The sequence below is a fragment of the Bidens hawaiensis genome, unplaced genomic scaffold, assembly GCF_021521415.1.
Source record: "Bidens hawaiensis isolate Kalapana, Puna unplaced genomic scaffold, B.hawaiensis_p1.1 tig00045919_1, whole genome shotgun sequence".
NCBI classification, from domain to species: Eukaryota; Viridiplantae; Streptophyta; class Magnoliopsida; order Asterales; family Asteraceae; genus Bidens; species Bidens hawaiensis.
In genome coordinates this window covers 25,793-46,666 of record NW_027498161.1, presented here as the reverse complement: position 1 = coordinate 46,666, position 20,874 = coordinate 25,793, and the positions used below count along the sequence as shown (strand labels likewise).

General features: G+C 39.9%; 2 protein-coding genes and 2 pseudogenes across 3 annotated transcripts; 1 reads left to right on the top strand and 3 right to left on the bottom strand.

Annotated features, from left to right (window-relative positions):
* Positions 1–494: 494 nt before the first annotated feature.
* Positions 495–2,582, top strand: LOC143595954 (actin-depolymerizing factor-like). The gene is made up of 3 exons (XM_077074841.1): positions 495–585; positions 1,867–2,126; positions 2,213–2,582. The coding sequence occupies exons 1-3, from the start codon at positions 562–564 to the stop codon at positions 2,361–2,363; spliced, it is 435 nt and encodes a 144-aa protein (XP_076930956.1). The 5' UTR covers positions 495–561; the 3' UTR covers positions 2,364–2,582.
* A 752-nt stretch (positions 2,583–3,334) lies between these two features.
* Positions 3,335–5,000, bottom strand: LOC143595953 (putative inorganic phosphate transporter 1-7 pseudogene; annotated as a pseudogene).
* Positions 5,001–6,217: 1,217 nt separating this feature from the next.
* Positions 6,218–8,480, bottom strand: LOC143595950 (putative inorganic phosphate transporter 1-7). Its single transcript, XM_077074839.1, has 2 exons — positions 7,914–8,480; positions 6,218–7,305 (listed from the first exon to the last, which is right to left on the bottom strand). Exons 1-2 carry the CDS (start codon positions 8,455–8,457, stop codon positions 6,374–6,376), a joined length of 1,476 nt encoding a protein of 491 aa, XP_076930954.1. The 5' UTR covers positions 8,458–8,480; the 3' UTR covers positions 6,218–6,373.
* A 3,557-nt stretch (positions 8,481–12,037) lies between these two features.
* LOC143595949 (protein DOWNY MILDEW RESISTANCE 6-like) lies at positions 12,038–19,699 on the bottom strand (annotated as a pseudogene). The gene is made up of 4 exons (XR_013146617.1): positions 19,504–19,699; positions 19,165–19,415; positions 18,641–18,959; positions 12,038–12,283 (listed from the first exon to the last, which is right to left on the bottom strand). The product of XR_013146617.1 is annotated as a protein DOWNY MILDEW RESISTANCE 6-like (transcript).
* Positions 19,700–20,874: the final 1,175 nt, after the last annotated feature.

Sequence of the window (20,874 nt, the reverse complement as noted above, 5' to 3'; positions counted from 1 at the left end):
CTTTCACAATATTTCACAAAAAGCTATACTTTTATTATTGTCAAAGCATTAATTAGTAAAATAGCTAAAATGATTAGTCAGTAAAAAGCTATAAGTTATTATTGTCAAAACATTAATTAGGCGAGTAATTAATGTTCACCGGTTTTAATGAACGAGTTTTATTTCACCTTACTGTCGTGTCTTCATACAAGCGTTCACGGATTTTGGTGAGGGCTCTTTATATTTAAAGACAAGCGTATTCTGATGTGATGAATTTAACCGGTAGCTCGGATTCGGATTGATCCACTCAGATCACAGCGTTGGATCCACGCACCGCCCCCGATTCCCAATCATGTTTTCAATCTTTACGTAATTGAAACAAAGTCTTTATCATCTTTTATAATTATTATTATTATTCTTATTTTGTGGTTTATATCTTTTAAAGTCTTTTAAGTCTAAACCCACCCAATATTATTATTATTATTATTATTATTATTATTATTATTATTATTATCATACCCACTTCCAATCTTGATTCATTTATTTATTCAAATTGGGTTTTAATTCCATTGAAGATCGATCATGTCGTTCAGATTCCGAGCAGGGGTATGTATGTTATGTTGTTTACTTTTGTTTATTAATTGGTTATCATTAGTCGATATGATGCAGCAGCAGGGTATTTACTAATTACTATCAATTGGTTTGCTGATTAATCTGAAATTGGTTTTTTGATCTGTTGTATGTTATGTGGTATGCAATTACTTGAATATTAATTCTCAATTTGGTTGATCTTTTGAATGTTAGAGAGGATGTGTATCTATCTCTCTCTCTCTCTCTATATATATATATATATATATATTATTTAAGGTTTATTGTAATTATCTCGTTATGGTTTGATTAATTAGGTTTGCATTAGGGCCGTCAAACGGTTCGGGTCGGAGGGCGGGTTCGGTTAGAACGGGTCGATTCTAAATAGGGTGATTAGTTTTTAGTTTGGGTCAGGATGGGTTTGGGTCGAAAAGGGTTAGGTCAGTACGGGTCGATTCTAAAAAGGGTACTTTTTGGTTTGGGTCGAAACGGGTCGGGTCAGAATGGGTTTGGGTCGGAACGCGTTGGTTACATTTTTTTGGATTTACTGTACTTTTTGGTTTGGGTCAGGATGGGTTTGGGTCGAAAAGGGCCGGGTCGGAACGCGTTGGTTAATTTTTTTGGATTTACTTTTGGTTTTTGGCACCGTTCACGCGCGTTCAGGCGTCGGTTATGCGTGTGCAAATGTCGTGTTCGCGCGTTCAGACGCAAGTTACGTGTGCGGAGTTGGTTACGCTTACGCGCATATGATGTCGTCTAAAAAGGGTTATTATGGTTTAGGTCGGGACGGGTTTGGGTCGAAAAGGGTTGCATCAGAACGGGTTTTGGTCAGAACGTGTTGGTTAAAAAACTGTTTTTTTTGGAATTACTGGACATTTCAGCTTTGCTTTTGGTTTTCGGGTTACGCGCGTTCAGGCGTCGGTTACGCGTGTTCGAATACCGATTACGTGCGTTCAGACGCCAGTTATGTGTGCGGAGTTGGTTACGCATATTATTAATATATGATGTCGGTTATGCGTGCAGAGTTGGTTACGCGTGTTCCGGTGCCGGTTACGCGTGTTTAGGCGTCGGTTACGTTCGCAGCGTATGTTACGGGTGTTTAAACGCTCCTTACGCATGCTTAAATGCCGCTTACGCGTGTTCAGGAAGTGGTTATTTGAAATTAGATTTGTAAACTTTTGGGCAATTTGAATTTGAAACTCAAATTTTGTTATCATTTGAAATATATATTATTATTTTCTAAAACAGTTTTTGTTATAAGTACTTATACACACACGCTATTGATGATTTGATTAACAGAAGAATGCGTCATCCGGAATGGGCGTTGCCGATCACTGCAAAGGCACCTTCTTGGAGCTGCAACGAAAGAAAGCACACCGATACGTGATTTTTAAAATCGACGAGAAGAAAAACGAAGTTGTCGTAGAGAAAACCGGGAATCCTGCTGAAAGTTACGATGATTTCACATCCGCTTTGCCTGAAAACGATTGCAGATACGCAATCTTTGACTTCGTCACCTCCGAGAACTGCCAAAAGAGCAAAATTTTCTTCATCGCTTGGTATTTTTGCATACCATTAAAAATGTTATATTTTTTTTAGTGGTTTAATTTTTATACTTTTTAATTAAATCTTGTGTGTTGTGCAGGTCTCCTGCAACATCTAGGATTCGGGCCAAGATGTTATATGCAACATCGAAGGACCGACTCAGACACGAGCTTGATGAGGTCCTCTACGAGATTCAAGCTACCGACCCTACAGAAATGGAGCTTGATGTGCTGAAGGAACGCGTGTACTAATTGGTTAGCTTTCTTCAACCGCTGTCTCTAGCTTCTTGAAGTTGCAGTCCGGTTTCTGCGTCTTTCTAGCGAAAGAACGTTACGTTTCATAAAAATGGCACTCGGATGACAATAAGATCGTTTCACTTGGTTATTGTAAGAAGCGTCCAATTATTTAAACTTACAAATCGTTATGTATTTAGTGATCTGCTATTATACCTTTATAGTTGGCTTCTAATCCTATCTCCGTCTTGTTCTATTATTTTGTTAGGGTCGTTTTCGGCCTATTTGCTTAGAAATAAGTCGATTTGGGTTATGTTTTATTTTAGCCGGTCAACGGGCCAAAAAGCTAAACACTTGCTTTCAAAGAAAGCATGTCAAATGAATTAAAATCCAAAAATTGTGGATAAAAATGTTTTGGATCAACCCAACACGGCCTGACTTGCGGCCCGTTTTGGCCTAGGGACGTGCATCGGTTGGTTATGGACTCAAAACCGAACCAAAAACTGGGATTTTGAAAACCGTTTGGTTTCAGTTTTCACAATGGTTTCGGTTCGGTTTTGTTTCTTTTTAATATTAACGATTAATTGATTATTACATATTTGAATCAAATTTTTTTGGGATACCGATACACCATTTATTAATTTTATATAAATTACATAAAATCGGTTGTTCTTGTTCGGTTTTTGGTTTAGGGTTTTCTTTGGGTGATTGCAAAACCAAAACCGAAATCGAAAATCGGGTTTTGAAGAAACATAAAACCAAATTGTCGGTTATGGGTATATTGGGTTGTGTTGTTTCCGTTCAGTAACATTGGTTACTGCGGTTGCTAACTTACTATTCAGTTTTTTCGGTTTCATCTACACCATATTTTGACCTGTTACACTTTACTAGAGCATGTTTTTACATATGGAAATTAATGTAAGAAAATACACACTTTATTAAAACTGAAAACACACATTAAACACAAAACAAATAATTATGCAAAGAGATTAAGCTGTCGAATTAGGTTCATTCGCGGTTAATTTTATTTCACTTTCATTTCTTACCGCATCATCATTGTCATTATCATTATCATCGTTCTCACCCGACATCTCCTCAAGCAATTTCCCTTTAGCTTCGGGTACCAAAAGTGTAAACAGAGCACCCAAAAGGTTAACAACCGCCAAAATAGTAAGCGCGTTTTTAACACCGATTCCTTTACCATACCCGTCCTCCGGGTCAGTTTTGCTCTGGGCAAGATATAAGAACCCGAAAGCACCAACTATTGCCCCGAGCTTCCCGGATGCTGCTGATATCCCGTGACACGTGGACCGCAACCTTGCTGGGAAAATCTCGGCTGGCACGATAAACGTGGTGGCATTCGGACCGAAATTCGCGAAGAAGAAAGTTAACGAGTTTAACACGACAAACCCCATTTTGTTTTTGGATTCTTTCCAATGATCATACGGGATTGCTAACGCGAACATAAAGATCGTCATCATCGTAAAACCCATCAACTGGATTTTAAATCTTCCGACTTTATCGATTAGAGCAACGGTAAACCAATACCCGGGAACCGTACTGCAAAGTGCGATTAAGGTTTAAGCTCTCGCGATCCTGTAAACCTCCTCGATCGCGCTCATTTCGAACGCTTTAGGAATCCATCCGATCGCACTAAAAACGTCTTTTTGGAATAGATTTTGACTGTAAAACGCGATATCGAGTAAGAACCAAGTCGTTGTGGTCCCGAGCAAGTGGAGCCCGTGTCGCCTAAGAAACTCTTTTGAAAACAAACCGAACGAGTTCGTGTCCTTTTCAGTAATAGTATCAACCTTTCCTTGCTCGGCTTCAATATCGACTTGCATAACCCGAGCCATATCTTTAGCCGCCTTTTCTGCGTTCTTAGCTACTAAAGCCGTATACGAGCGGTTTCAGGCATCTTCATTCTCCAATAGTATGTTAAAGCTGCGGGTATCGCGCCAAACATTAAAATAATTCTCCAAATGTAATCGGCTTGATGCGGGGTCGAACCGAGCCGATCTATATAATAAGGAGCAACATTGTACTTAGCTTTAAACACTGCAGACACAATAATAGCGAAAATGCCCCCAACTAAAATACCGAAACCTTGCATCGCGAAAACAGCTGCGATAAACGCTCCACGCGTCTTCTTATTTGCATATTCCGACATAATGGTGGCGGAAAGCGGGTAATCACCACCAATCCCGAACCCTAACCAGAACCGAAAGAAGCAAAGTGTAACCATAACCGCCTTCGGGTCTTTACTGAACGAAAGCCCGGAAGCTATAGAACAAATAACCATGACCATAAGTGTCATACCATACACTCTCTTTCTTCCCATTTTGTCCCCAAGCCACCCGAAAAAGAGTTGACCCGAGAGGGTCCTGACAAATGCCACGCTATTGACCGCTGCAGCCACATTAGCCGGCAACGTGCCTGGCTTTTCGTGATCTTTGAAATAGTATATCCGACCAAGCAATTTAGTGACGAGCGAGATGCAAAATAGATCGTATGTGTCGGAAAAGAAGCCCATCCCGGCTATTACAATCGCGGTGAAGTGATACCATTGTGTTTTAGCGAGATCGAGTGCGTGAAGCACTTGAAGTTGATCTCCCGCCATAGCCGAAAGAATGTGATTTAGTGCGGTAAACGGTTTACAGTGTGTGTTTATACATGTATATGTATATATATGATGTAGATTGACGTTGCAAACAATATGTACGAGCATATACCTTTGACATGGAAACAGTTGTATGATAAAAAAACATGGGAAATTGTCAAAAATAATATGTTTTTGAGGTTGTCAAGTGATGACAGTTAAGATTTTTGTCTAAATTTTAAGGTATTAAGATTGTTTTCTACGTCAAGATTCATGAATTTGTTTTATGATATTTTGGAATATGTTTCTTGGTGGCATTGACATGTAAAATACCATGATTCCAAACATGAAGGAGAGTTTTTTACTCATATAATTATTTGTCAATTATCAATTACTTTGTAATAAACTAAAAATACATAAATTTTTCATCAAATCCCCGTGTAATATGTTACGAACATAAGTTTCAATAATAACAAAATAAACCTTCAAGAAACTATGCATCTCATGTAGGGGTGTACTTCGGGTTCGTTTTTTGGGTTTTTCAAGTTGGGTTCTTCGGTTTTCAAAGTTTTAAACCTTGACCCGAAACCCAACCCAAATCTCTCTCGAGTTTTTCAGGTTCGGGTAATTCGGGTTCGGGTTTTTCTGGGCTGGATTAATCAGGTTTTAGAGTATCCTAGAAAAAAAAACTACAACGCTAAACTTAAAACAAGATATTCTTCTTTGCTCGTAACACAAATAATTAAATAATAAACTAACATAATTCGATAAAAAACATTTCAAAAGAAGAGTAAAATTAACTCGAACCATAATTGTCTTCAATCGGGCATGATTTGGTTGTTCGATTACGGTTGCTATTAGTAATAAACAGAAAACATAAATTAACATAAGCAATTGATCCATAATAGTTGTAATGACAACAGTCGATTATGGTCAGATTCTGATAACTTTAGTGGCTAAGACTTAACATATTATACACAAAATATATTTAATTTCAAAACTAAAATTTTATTTGAGTTGACCCGAAACTTATAAATCAAACCTGAGAACCAACCCAAATTACTTCGGTTCGAATTTGAGTTAGTCTTTTCTCAGGTTCGGGTACAAGTATTTTCGGGTTGGGTTTCGAGTAGTATTTAATATTTATAACTCTTTTTCATAAGAAAATTCTCATTTCAAACCTAAAACATGGCTTCTACAAAAACGGAACACAAATGTTGCAAATATTATCAACTAAAACATAAGTTTACTAAGAAGCTTAGGAGAGAATGCATTTGCTTCACTCCAGTGACATTTACGCCCGCGTCTCACCGGTTTTTTCTTCGTTCTCACCGGACATTTCCTCTAGCGACTTCCCCTTCGATTCGGGCACAAGAAAAGTACACAATGTACCCAACAAGTTAACCACACCGAGCATGATCAACGAGTTCTACACACCAATCCCTGGCGGGTACCCATGATCCGTCTTCGCAGGGTTTTTACTTTGAGCCAAGTATAAAAACCCGAAAGCCCCAACTATCGCTCCGAGTTTCCCGGATGCCGCGGATATCCCATGACAAGTTGCTCTTAGCCTCGCTGGAAAAATCTCCGCGGGGACCACAAAAGTTGTCGCATTTGGACCGAAATTTGCAAAGAAGAAAGTTAATGAATAGACTACTACAAACCCTAAGTTGTGTTTTGGTTGGGTCCAATAATCATAAGGGAATGCTAACACAAACATGAATATTGTCATCATGGCGAATCCGATTAGTTGGATTGTGAATCGCCCGATTTTATCGATAAGGAACACGGTGAACCAGTACCCGGGGACCGTGCTGCAAAGGGCGATGAGTGTTTGTGCTCGCGCGATTTTGTAAACTTCTTGGATCGCGTTCATGGTTTTTGCGGGTGGGATCCATCCGATCGCGGTGAATATGTCTTTTTGGAACAAGTTTTGGCTGTAAAACGCGATGTCGAGTAAGAACCATGTGCTCGTTGTTCCGAGTAAATGCAAGCCGTGGCGTTTAGCGAATTCTTTGCTTAACAAGCCGTAACTAAATTTGTTATCGGTCATGGCTTCATCGAGTTTTTCTTGTTCGGCTTCTATGTCGACTTGGAGGACTTTAGACATGTCGGAAGCGGCTTTCTTGGCGTTTTTGGCGACTAAGGCTGTGAACCGAGCGGTTTCAGGCATTTTCATCCGCCAGTAGTAAGTCAGTAGTGCCGGAAGAGCTCCGACCATGAGGACTATTCGCCATACATAGTCGGCTTCGGGCACCGTTGACCTCACTGGATCAACCTCGTATGGCGGAGCTTTAAAATGGTTGTCGAAAATCGCTGCCATCATAATCGCGAACACTCCGCCTCCCAAGATCCCGAATCCTAGATAGAATATATATCAGGTTATATGTATTATTAATCAACTCTGTATAAGTAAAAAGTAATTAGAAATGAAATATAATCATGTCATGTCTTATGGGAACTCGAGCACAAGTTTGACTAGGCTCGAGAAAAGTATCTTATCTAATTATACATTTTGATTATGGTAATGTTTAGGGATGGTAAATGAGTTAAGCACAAGCTCGACTATGCTTGAACTCGAGCTTCTCTCGGTTTCAACTTTGTTTTTAAAAAACAAAACATGAGCTTGGATCTTGAATAGTATTCAAACATGGGTTGTTTTAGTTAAGCTCAATCTTGGATTCTTATATTATATTTTAAGTTATAACTTTTTATATACTAATATATATTATTTAGTTATTTTTACAAAGTAATATATGTAATTAGAGAATTATATAAATATAAATTAAACAGGAGTTATGTAAATTATAGACTCGTTAAGCTTATGAGCTAGCTTGAGCTTCGCTCATTTAATAAATATTTATTTTTTAGGGTTGTGCTTCTTTAAACTCGACTAGATTAGTTGATCTCAAATAGCTCACGAGCTGCTTGGTTTGTGTAAACCATAAGTAATATATTCTATGTAATACCTTGCATGGCAAAAACAGCCGCTATAAACGCGCCACGTGTTCTCTTATTCGAATATTCGGACATGATGGTGGCGGATAGCGGGTAATCACCACCAATACCGAACCCTAACCAAAACCGAAAAAAGCAAAGAGTAGTCATCACCCCCTTGGGTTGGCTACCGAACGACAAACCCGAAGCAATCGAACAAAGACACATCAACATAAGGGTAATCCCATACACTTTCTTCCGCCCTAATTTATCACCAAGCCACCCGAAAAACAACTGCCCGGCTAGCGTTCCAACGAGCGCAACCCCATTTACCGCAGCAGAAACTTGCGGAGGCAAACTTCCTGGCTTCGGAGACCCTTCCGAGTAATAATAAATCCGACCTAGTAATTTCGTGACAAGCGATATACAAAACAAATCATACGCGTCCGTAAAAAACCCCATTCCAGCGATCACAATCGCCGTGAAGTGGTACCATTGTGTTTTCGCTCCGTCGAGGGCGTTTAACACTTGTAAATTCCCCGACGACGCTTCCATCGGCATTAAGATCTTTCCCATGTAACAAAATCAATATGAAATTAGATCATACATGCATGCATGTTATAATAATAATAATAATAATAATAATAATAATAATAATAATAATAATAATAATAATAATAATATGAATAAAATGAATAAAAGTTGTGTTACTAACCTTTGTTGGTTGTTCTTGATGTTGTGATGAAGGGATGTTAAAGGGAATGTGTATATATAGTTATGAAAAGAGTATTGAAACTAAAATTAAGCGGCATATTCTCATTATTTTCGCTACTCCAACAACTTGGTCAAATTTTATTAATATATGATATACAAAAATGGGTACTTTGGTATATGAATTTAATGAGGACATCATGATACATTGATACGTACTCGTAAATGATTGCATGAAATGAGATATGAATATAAACTACTTTCATATGGCAATGTGATTAGGTGCTTAGTTATAGAAATATACAAATGTACAAAAGTAGTCACATGTGCTAAAAAGGTAAAACTATAAAAGTAGATAGTCCATCACAATATTAAGTTTCAAGTCTTCAACTATCTGTATAGGGGGTGAGTAAGAAACGGTTTGGAACTTTCGTAATTTAGGAATTAGCTTCAAACTGATGTATTAAACCGTCAAAGTGTGTTATCTTATGGTTCCCGGTTCGGTTCTGGGTGAAATCGAAGGCTCAAGACGTGAAAACGAAAACCGGGACTATTCAAATTCAGAATTTTAATCTATTTTTTCATATTCATGAGCCAAAACGAAGAGACAAGCGGTTTGTTAACAGACACCGATAACCTCCTAATTAAAAAACGATAATCTAATCTTCTCTTGCATATGTTTGATCGCATGTCCACAGCTCAATTGCTTCGATTGCAACTGTTGGATCTACGTGTCTAATAGTCTGTTGCTAACAGGTGTTTATCTCATTCCTTGATAATGAACTACTATGTTATATAAACTTAGTTTTCATTCCTTGCACAACTAATTTGAAAACATAACTAAAAGAGTGTTTTGGCACAAAACCAATTAGTGAGAACTGATTTAACAGTTTTAGAACCGAACCAGCTTACTATAACAGGGTCTTGTTTTGTTTTATTTTTCAATCATTTATCGGTTTTGCTTCTGGTCTGAATATGATGGTCTTGGTCCGTTACACAACCCTAATATTTAACCTTTACAAGTATCTTTATATAAACTATTTTTTTAACTGTTTTTACTAATATTTAGATTCTTAGATATTTTTTTTCTTATACATGACTTCAAAGTTTCATGTTCTCACTAATATCATATATGAAAAATAAATGAGTGTCACAATATGAAGGTAGCACAAGCGCGTTACTTGAAAACGTATGTATACCAACAAATATTTCAACGACGACGGATTAAAATTCAGAAAAGAAAAGGCAAATAATTTTCAAAAGCTTGTACGTACGTGACTAGTTCAGTTTTGAATTTTTTTTTTTTACTTTCGATATCCGTCGATGATTTCTAGTAGATCTTCGACACACGTCTAAACATTAACTTTTCTTCAACTAGAACAATAGAATAAAAATACAAATCTAAATGTTGTTGGTATTCCATTACTGGTTGTTGACGAGATCGATCTTTTTCAAAAAGTTTCATTGATAACTACCGGTGGATCTTCGTATGGGTAATGTTTCTAGGTCAACCACAATTACCATGAACTTAATAAATCACAATTATACTTGTCAACTTAGGAGAATTACAATCACATTTGGTCAATCTAGGTAAATTGCAATTCACTTGGTTAATATATCATGAATATACTTGGTCAATCAAGATCAACAACAGCCATCCACAAACACATGTGGGAAATGTTATGAACGAAGTATAGAGAAAAGTTAGTGATTCTTTATAAATTTAGGCAAATTTGTTTGCTCTAATTTATTTTTTAATATTTGTTGAGGTACTAGCTGTTGTGGTGTGGGTTTTTTGTTTTGTTTATAGAAGTCAAAAAAAAAAGATGAGCAAAGTTGTTAAGATGACGTTTGTGATAACGTTATTTCATAAATCAGTTGTCATTCATGATAACGTCTTCTCATAAATAGTTTGTTTAAATCTAATTAAAGTGTATACATTTTTTAAAAACTGTAACAAAATGATGTTGTAACTTGTAAGAGGGCAGAATTAATGGAATTGACACTCTTTTAGATATAACATGATATAAACTTATATTTAAAAAGACCACAATTTGATAAGTTAATATTACAAATCATGAAAGAGCATAACTTCAAAAACAAAAAAATGCTACCATATTCTATGTTTATTATTGATTTAAAAAAAAATAAGAGTATTCAATGTTATTATATTTTTAACTACCTTAAAACAGAAAATAATAAAGGTCCACTTACACACTCTCTACTCTTCACTAATTGGGTTCTGATATACCATGTTGCACGACCCGATTTGGGTACCTTTAAGTAGACGGATATGCTTCTCTCACTAAGTGGTACCCGAATGATGCCCCTAATTTCCCCTTTAGGTTTATTTAACTTACATATATCATGTCAAATGAATAAGTATGTCTAGATATAAGTAAATATCATACAACAATATAACTATTCTTATCGAAAGATCGATCATGCCACGAATCCATTCGTTTGTCCAGATCAGTTTTCACGTCGAAAATTAGTTACCAAATACTTTCAAGATTTCTACCGTGTATCCTAAGACTCGAAATAGTCTTGACTGTAATTTGAAAATCATGATCAGATAATATTTCTTAAAAACAAAGACAAAAACAAATTAAATAACCACAACTTACATGGGTAGCTAGTGTGGCATATATCCCACAACTCTCTTTATTTCATCCACTCGATCTTACTTAAACACTTAATTAAGGAAAGAAACAAATAAGACTTAAACCACCATAAGTCCATGTACATGCTGCATGCATGCATATCTGATGACCACAAAAGAGATAAACATAAGTACTGCTAGAAACAAGCCAATCTGCTTTCTAACTAGCTTCTTCGGTGTTGCCTTTTCACTAGGCCATAGTTGATGGACTTAACGTGGTTCTTGTTGTCGAGGCTGTCTGCATGTGGATACCCTCCGTTGTCGAGGCCGTCTGCATGTGGATACACTCCGTTGCTGAGGCTGTCACGCTCAACCCATCCATTGCTGAGGATCCCATCCGTTGCTGAGGCTGTCAGGACCAAGAGGAGGATCCCATCCGTTGCTGAGGCTGTCACGCTCAACCCATCCGTTGCTGAGGCTGTCACGCTCAACCCATCCGTTGCTGAGGCTGTCAGGACCAAGAGGAGGATCCCATCCGTTGCTTAGGCCGTCCGTTTTGGTGATGGTGGCGGTTTTGAAGGATGACACATAAGAGAATGCTAGGATGGATGTGAAATAATTTCCCACAAACTAAAGCACATTGTTCTATGGAATGATGGAGGCGAAATTGCTAAAAAAAAAAAAAAAAAAAAAACAGATCACTCCTCTGAAGTAGCAAGCTATGGTTTCAGTTATTGTTTACCGTACATGCTTTAGAACCCCATAACTAAACCATACAAGATTAAAACATTAGACAAAAGGATTCATTTTTGATACGTAATTAACATGAGTATCCATATGTTGCTAAGGTTTAATTCTATAAACTTCCATCACAGCTTCAGGGTCTCCCTGCTTCTCATGGAACAACTTGAAGAAATCTTTATATTTGTAGTGTCGAAAGAGAGTGACATCAGTGGCTATCATCGATTTAGCTGGTTTTACGATGGTGTCTTGACAAGGATTGATGAAACTCACAATAGATGTCCGAGCCTCCCTAGAGTTCGTCACTGCTCTATGTTCCGCACTTCTTAGCTTCCCGTTGCTAATTACCTAAAACATAGTTCCACCAATTTTAACTCACTGAAGAGGTATGCACCCGCCTTAACATCGAGCGGGGCGGGTCAACCCACAAGATATAGACAAGAGGCTTGAAATCAGGATGTCATGAAGACGCAAAGCCAAAACCTATGCGCGTGGCGCATATCACATATGATCACGCATCACATATGCTCACGCATATCACATATGCTTGCGCATATCACATGCTCACGCATATCACATCTGCGCATGAAACATCTGCGCGTGAGAATAAACTAGAAAAATATTACAATCAGCGCGTGAAAGAATGCCACTTCAAGAAGAATGATTTTGTCCTTCGGAACAATGAAGCTAGTCGCGCGATACCCCCGGGAAAGATGTCCCCCAACTGGGAGGGACCTTATCAAGTCTCGGAAGAATTGGGAAAATGCGCATACGCTTTAAAAGATTTGAATGGAAAGAAGATCCCGCGCACATGGAACGAAGCACAGCTTAGAAAATGTTTCATGTAAAAATTGTCAAGTTTGTAATCAAGGCTTTTTAAGCCATTATGAATAATGATACGAGCTATTTTCTCTTAATGTGTGTTCTATTACCTTTTGCATACATGTTTCACACTTCCCTTTATTAATTTTGAGCAATATGACAACATTGTATTGACATCAAACTAAAAGTAAAACGAAGTAAAACATACATGCGCGAGCTTCAAGCTCAAACGCGTTAACGAGTTTTAACTCTAAAACGTCAGGGCCTTAGCCCAATAATATGAGCCTTAGCTCAGGGCCTTAGCCCAATAATATGAGCCTTAGCTCAAATTACTCACATCCATCCTACATGCTGCGCAGCTAGACCATAAAAATACCTAAGCACAGCTAAGGCAAAGCACATGCCAAAACATAGTTGTTAAGGTCTTAGGTCGAGGTCGCGCATGGGATTATAATGGATATCAGAGTAACACATACTGGCACGTAAAGGCTAAAAAACTCATTCATAATTCCCTATAATAAATGCGCGATAACGTCGCGCAAAAGAGGAATAATGAAATGCCAAGGCACGTGTCAGCATATTCAGAATATTGCAAAATAACTTGAAATATGACAAGGATTAAGTGAAATAATTTCCTTACAACCTTGTTCAAGTTTCAATGTGCAAGCATATCTTATATTCAGCAAGCAAACACATGCAATATAAAGAGATGAATTGGGAATGCGCAAGATGCGAATAAGGGAAAAACAAAATTTCATTCCAAAACATAGAAGTTTACAAATTTACAAAATGATGAGATAAAAACTACAAAAAAAAAAAATGAAGGGCTTTTCAAGTCTCTATATCAACATCAGCCTCTTCATCGTCCTCATCATTACCTCCTCCCTCAGCATCTGGCGCAGCCCGCTCCTCGTCATCTCCAAACTTACCATAATCAAGCTGTTCGTCTTGAATGGAGTCGTCTTCTATCACGATAGTGTCAGGAGTGGGTCCTTTGGCCACGCCAGAGCCGCTAGCAGAGGCAGCATTGACCGCGCCATCATCGCTGCTACCAGTCCCTTCACATTAGTCAAGTAATTTCTTTAGCGCGCCAAGATCGGGCTGGTCAGCAAGCGCGGCTATCTGCAAGTCACAAGGAAAAGTATGAGTACAAAAGATTAGGAAAATAAGTCAAGGTAAACTCATTAAGGTTAAAATACCTGCTCAAGGATGGGAATTGGAGTATTCAAGTACTTCTCCCCCACCTCGGCCATTTCAGCGCAGACAACGTCGAGCTGATAAGGGTAGTCGGATGGATTCTTCTTCAGCATGCCATATTCATAGCCATCCTTAAACCCTTCAGCTCGACCCACCAAGCGCGACGCAGCATTGCAATCCATCACAAGGGTCTGAAACTCGTCTGAGTATTTCATCGCATAAGCGCAACGAGTCATACCCTGTGAAACTAGCCATTGACGATCCTGCACGAGGCAAGAAACAGACGTCTCAAGAGCAGGAATCTGAGAGTTTAACAACTCAACAGTTTCCTTGGTTTGTTTTAGCTCTTCTCTGTCAGACGCTGCTGCCGCCAAGGCTTCATTCTTTTCTGCTCGCGCAGCATCGAGCTCTTCTCTGTCAGACGCTGCTGCCACCAAGGCTTCATTCTTTTCTGCTCGCGCAGCATCGAGCTCTTTCTTCAGGCGCGCAACCTCACTCTCTAATAAAGATTTGTCAGTGTTAGCCTGCGCAAGAGTTTGATCACGCGCCTCTGCCTCCAACTCCAAGTCACGCGCTCGACGCGCGTACCTGGCCGCATCCGCTTCTGCCGCTTGCAGCTTCTCCCGCGCAGCCTGCAGCTCATGCCCGCGCTTCACAAAGGCAGCATTGGCACTTGCTCGGTTCTCGCTAAGTTCTGCTTGGAGTTTCTCAGCTCTCTCTCGAGCGTCAGAAAGATTCCAAGCAGAAATCTTAGCCTCTTGCTTGGCCTCCACAAGGGCATCACGCACTTTTATATAATCATTGCGAAGCTCTTGGGAGGCAGCAAAGAACGCAGACCCAGCAAAAAGGTGGTCGTTGAGCAAGTCCACGCGAGCACGGTCCTCCTGAAACCTCCTTTCAGCCGGAGGAACAGAGTGAGCCTAGAAGTCTTCACACACGCCCATGGATTGAAATGAGCTATCTTCAGTAATATTCCAGCTCGGGCGGTATATGTGATCGGCTTCCTGCAAACACAAAGCAACGCAAAAGAAACGTTTTAGTTATCTAGACACTAATTTGGAAGTCCGCACAGCGGAGAAAAACAAACTTATACCTGCGGAGAACCGGCAGAAATGTCAGCGCCAGCTGGTGAGCTCCTGCCTGCCCCACGAGAAGAAGGCTGCGCCACGAAATCTCGTGGCGCTATAGGGCTTGCGCGGCCACCATCGGAATCTTCAAAATTGACCTCCTCATCATCCTCTGTAACAGGTCTTTTCTCCTGCGACTTGGAAAAATCAAAAACAGTCTCACGAGGAGGGCTGCGCGCAGGAGGAGGTGAAGAAGGTCTTGACGCCGTTAGATCAGCGCGTAAAATAGTCTCCTGCTCCTTAGTGATCCCAATGAGAGGAGATTCAGTGCTTGTTGAAGCAGGAGCAGAACTAACAGCACCGGCGCCAGCAGTGCCACCAGCAGCTTGTGTGCCAGCTATAATTCCTATGAAAAACCAATAAGGAGAAATGATTCATAACTTGAACTAAAGGAAAAAATCAGAAAATCAAAGCGCAATAAATACCTTGGCGCACCGCCGTCCGCGAATTGAGCATCGCCATGAAGTTCATTTTCCCCCTTTTCGAGGGTAAAACAGGGGACTTCAAAGCAACCTTCGGCGCAGCCTCGGTACCTTGCTGCGCCTGAGGTTGAGCCACCAAAGTCGCCGGCTCTACAAACATTTGAGTGAACAAAGCTTCATTAATAACTCTATCGGAATCACGCTCATAAAACTACAAAATATAAACAAAGTATACCTGTTGGAGAAGATGAAACAGCAGGCGCAGCGCCGCTTCCCTTGTCCGCCGCGCGAAGAGATGAGGTGGCAGCACCATACCTCGTGTGGACGGGAGGATTGCCCACACCTCGAGGCAAAGAAGACGAGGAAAACTTGGAGGTAAATCCCTTGGTTTTCTCAAGTCCCTTCGCTTGGGTAGGAGGAAGATTCTGTGCAACAGGGGCATCATTTTTCTTCTGTTTTTTACTGGCCCCTGCGCCAGTTTTGCCTTTAGCTTTGCGCTTGAGTTGTGGCGCCTCAGCTGCTTCCTCCTCACCTCCTCTTCCGCAAGCTCCAACTCATAGTTCTCGAGCGCATCTACAATACGTGCAACAGAAATGTTAACCAAATTTTGTATTCTAAAGGCATAAGCATAAGTACAAAGGCTTACCAGGCGTATCGCTGTCAAAGCAAAATTCTAAATCGACAGGGATGAACATATCATCGAAGCGATCGGGGAAAGCAACTTTCCCAGCGCTCAGCGCGACAGAGGCGCCCTCCATATGCTCGTCATAGGTGGCGTGGATGTATTCCTTGCTTACTGCATAAAACAAGACAAATGATATCAGCAAAACGAATTATATTCGCGCAGAAATAATGCAATGAGCTAATAACTCACCTAAGCCATCAACATGGACGACAGGCTCAGTCGTGCTGTCGGTCCACCTCTTGCTCATACCAACCCCCACCAGCGCCTCCTCGCAAATATTCTTGGCGGGGGATGGTTCAGCAGATAACTTGCTAACCCATGCGCCCATTGGGTTCTTAAGAACATTCTCATCCGCGGGCGCAGAAGTGATTGAGCGCATGGTCATGCGGATGAGAATCACACCAGCCTTAATATAAAAAAAATTTTCAGCCCAGTCATGAAGGCTTTTGAAGGAAACAGTGCAGCACTTAACCTTCTGACTGCGCGGTATGAATGAGAACCAAGAATCTTGGATTTTTGGCTTGTAAAATTATTGAAAGCGCCGAGGGGTGGGCTCCTCGCGCTGAGCTTTGTACATGAACTCAAAATGAGTCATGCGCACTAGTCCACAAGGATGGACTTGGGATATGTGAATCCCATAAAACCGAAGGAGCGCACCCATAAACCTTGTCATCGGAAGACGAAGGTTACAGTGAGTGAAAAAGTGAGAGTATAAAGAGATATAGCCAGTGGGCGGATCTGCCGCCGTTTGCCCCGGTCGCCGGGAGCAGACAGCTGTACTCAGGGAGAAAACCCTGAGAGGCGACGAGATTATCGAAGTCAGACTGTTTCAATTTGCAGGGAATCTCATCCCATCTCTTCATCGTTTTGTTCTTCCCCACCTCCTCCGACGAGGCCTCGGCAGCCCGTTTACTCTTGCCGGTCTTCTTCAAAGTGGACATAACCAATGACTTTACATGGCGTTTGCTGGGGGAAATTGTGGTGTCTGGGTTATCAGACATACAATTGTGAATCAAACAGTATGGTTACTTTAAGCACGGAAATCTGGAAGCAAAGGATAAAGGCTCTTAATCGGAATGAAAATTGAAGAAGAAAGAGCTATGAAAATAACAATGAAGATGAAGAAAAAACCACTCAAAAGGCTTGCTTTTATAGGCCCAGGAGAGAGAGAAACAGGTAATGATCAGAGTTACGCTCACGCGCCCCCCACTCGCAGGTGCAGGCCAACATGAGCGCGACACATGTTCCTGACACTGTATGAGGAGACATGAAAGGCCACTGTAGCACCTCGAGCACACGAAAAGTCTGACACATAACGTCTCCATCTCTGACGCATGTCAGCACCAACCAACCACGTACATGGACGATTCATTTCAACCAAAAAGATAGAATTTCGCGCAACGCACTTGTGAGAAATGAAAAAGAAAAGATAAACCCTATTAAAAAAACAAACCATTAAGTCTAATATCTATCTTACCTCGCTCGCAGCGAGACAAGACACACATTAGACTGGGGGGGCTTGAAGAGGTATGCACCCGCCTTAACATCGAGCGGGGCGGGTCAACCCACAAGATATAGACAAGAGGCTTGAAATCAGGATGTCATGAAGACGCAAAGCCAAAACCTATGCGCGTGGCGCATATCACATATGCTCACGCATCACATATGCTCACGCATATCACATATGCTTGCGCATATCACATGCTCACGCATATCACATCTGCGCATAAAACATCTGCGTGTGAGAATTAAGAGAAGACCTCGCGCATCCCCAGGATAGGCGCATATCACACATGCACACAATCAACCACGTCCTTATCCAAATCAGGATAAGGACAACCATGATTGTGCTCATCAGACAACCTTCCAGAAGGTATCCTTTAAGGAATAAAGAATATGCTGATGTTGACAGCTGCCAATGAAGGGTGGACAACTCAGCAAAGCCCATGTGCTACCACGTGATTGCACATGGGTCAGGTGAAATACCTTGGTCAGAGAATAATCAATGAAAAAGCACCAGGTGTCCTAAGGACACGTGGCGCGAAGCAATAGGAGGAGGCCAAAAAGGCCCTAATTGGGTCTGAGCCCAATCATTGGAAACCCTAATACTATAAATACCACACCACCTCCACAGTGGGAGGTAAGCAAGAAAATACATTATAAGTCCTTACTCACTTTCAGATTATTATTATCTTCTCCTACAATATCTTATTCTCACACCGGAGGGTTACCCCAAAGAGGACCCCTCTGTCCCTTTCTGAGGGGTAAGTTCACGGTGCTGCTCGTTTTGTAGGTGGAAGAATTCATATTCCGGAAAACCGTCGGTGATATAGCACACTCATACTCGAGGAAAGTTGATCGTATACTAGTAAGTCGATCCACGTTTCTTCACTCACATTTTCAGATCAAAAATCGACTAAAGTACGATTAAGAAAAAGATGGAAATGAGCACATGTAATTGGTGACCAATGTTAACTACAAAAGCATGAGGCATTGGCTCAACATTGAGCCACTTCCCATCCTTGAAAACCTGAAGCCCGTGAACGCTTCCTTGTAAAAGCACAGTCATGAGACTATGATCAGCGTGTTTTGGTAGCCCTAACGTAAGACTAGGATCCGGGCATCAAGGGTAGTGATTAATCGACAGCAACTGAGCTCCGGTTAGCTCTTCTCCAAAATATCCATGTTCGAGTCCTAGTCCTTCACAAATTAACTCCAAGATTCTCAATGACATTTTCCGCACTTCTAATGAGTATTTTTGAACGACATCTCTTCAAACAAAACAAGAAACATTAACCTTCATAAAATCATACATTATAAATTATACAAGGAGTTCATTTGGGTCATCATTTTAACATGAATCAAATTGATACTTTAAAGAAAAGGGTTAATTTTAATTTTTAACCCGAACTAGTTTAGGCACATAAGCATACTTAAAAATCATAAAACTCAAGGTTGTGAATCGGATCTTTTTACCGATAATTTTTAGGTTTGTCGGGCCATGAGTGAACCCATTCATCTATAGGATGACATGGATGTTGTAGATTGTCGCGCCAAAAATGAATTTTTTCTTCAACGTAATGATAACTACTTGTGAAAAGTTTGTAACTCTTTGTCGGATCATTCGTGTATAGTTTCTCCTTCTCCTCATCGGGCAGGTTAAAGAATTCTTTAAATACTTTCATGGTTTCATCTATTAGAGCTTCAGAAACTCCATGATTTATCACCTAGTTAAAACTTAAAATATCAAATTACAAAACTCAAACTCAAAAGAATTGAAATGGGATCAAATGAATTATGAAATGTAGAATTAACTTGAAAGAAACCGAAAGTTCGACAACCATGTATTATTTCTTGAACTATTTGACTATGACTTGTAGAGAGGTCAATCAATGGGATGTTTTGGCATAACGAAACCTCGACGGGCCCTGGACGTTGATCGACTGGGAAGATGTAGTTTTCGGGTAAGATTTGAGTAGTTTTGGACCAGGTTGAAACTAGATTTGCCATAGTTGTTTTGTAAGATTTGTGTGGTGATCATTGTTGTAGTTTTACAATTTGAAGGCTTCAATAATTTGTGTTTTGAAATGAATGTCAGTCTAGATTTCAAAAGTCACCGGCTGTGGGCGCTTGTGATTATTAATGCACCCTATAATTGGTGATTTAACAAGGGTTGTCCTACACAAGGGTTATTTTAAAAAAATATATTATTATTTCAATTATTGCTTCTTCGTAAGAAGTTTTGTTTGGGGGGCTTTGAGCCCACGTGACCACAAGTCTTTTATGTGGGCTTTGTGAGTCATCGAGAGTTTTGAACAAAATAAAAGAATACAGTGTTTTATACTTGAAGATTGTTTATATGATAATTTGCGTATGCCTCTAGTTTATCTAGAGAAGACTTTGTATGGCTATTATTGGTGATATTAGATTTGAAATGGCTCTAGTAATACCGTGGTTTTTACTCTCGGATTTGAGAGATTTTCCATGCTAAAATTCTTGTGTTCCTTTAGCATTTAAAATACCCTATTTGTTTGTATTATCATAGGTTCATTCGGGTCGGGAAAAAGTTTGGTCAAACAATGACTAATTCCGCATTATTTGTATATTGTGGCTATGTCGTTTTTTCCCAACACATGTTACTAGTAAACGCGGCATATTATTGACGATTAGATGCGCATTACCGACGTCGAGGTTATGATTTTCTCTACATCAACTTATGCATGGCGAAAAGATCGATGATGTGGAGCCTCCTATAAGTTTTAGTTGGGATCGTTTGTGTTGTCACTATGTTAGTAGTGTTTGTGTCAATAGTGTAGTACATCAAATGCTTGAAAACTTACAAATTTTGGCTTTTGACTTGAAAACAGAGAAGTTTTAATTAATCGACACTTCTGAAGCGGTTGTGTCCCATGATGATGTGGACGAAAACGCTCATCCCCTGATAAAAATTAATGGTTGTATTGGAGTTGTTTGCAATGATCGTGTGGCGCAAAATAGAGAAACTCATATCTGAATATTACAAGACTATGAAAAACGTGTTTGGGTCAGAGAAATCATTGCATTGCCCGACTCTTGGATCGAGTTAGATTACTCTTTCCCTGTTGATTCTATTAATGTGGACGAGATTATCTTTCCCGTAAGCAAGTCGTCCTTTAATGAGATGAGTGCACCTGTCTATAACAAGAA

Coding starts and splice junctions, on each gene's coding strand:
- LOC143595954 (XM_077074841.1), top strand. CDS start 562: ATGTCGTTCAGATTCCGAGCAGGG. Junction 586..1,866: donor CGTTCAGATTCCGAGCAGGG/GTATGTATGTTA, acceptor TTTGATTAACAG/AAGAATGCGTCATCCGGAAT. Junction 2,127..2,212: donor AAAATTTTCTTCATCGCTTG/GTATTTTTGCAT, acceptor TGTGTTGTGCAG/GTCTCCTGCAACATCTAGGA.
- LOC143595950 (XM_077074839.1), bottom strand. CDS start 8,457: ATGGGAAAGATCTTAATGCCGATGGAAGCGTCGTCGGGGAATTTACAA. Junction 7,306..7,913: donor GGCTGTTTTTGCCATGCAAG/GTATTACATAGA, acceptor TATTCTATCTAG/GATTCGGGATCTTGGGAGGC.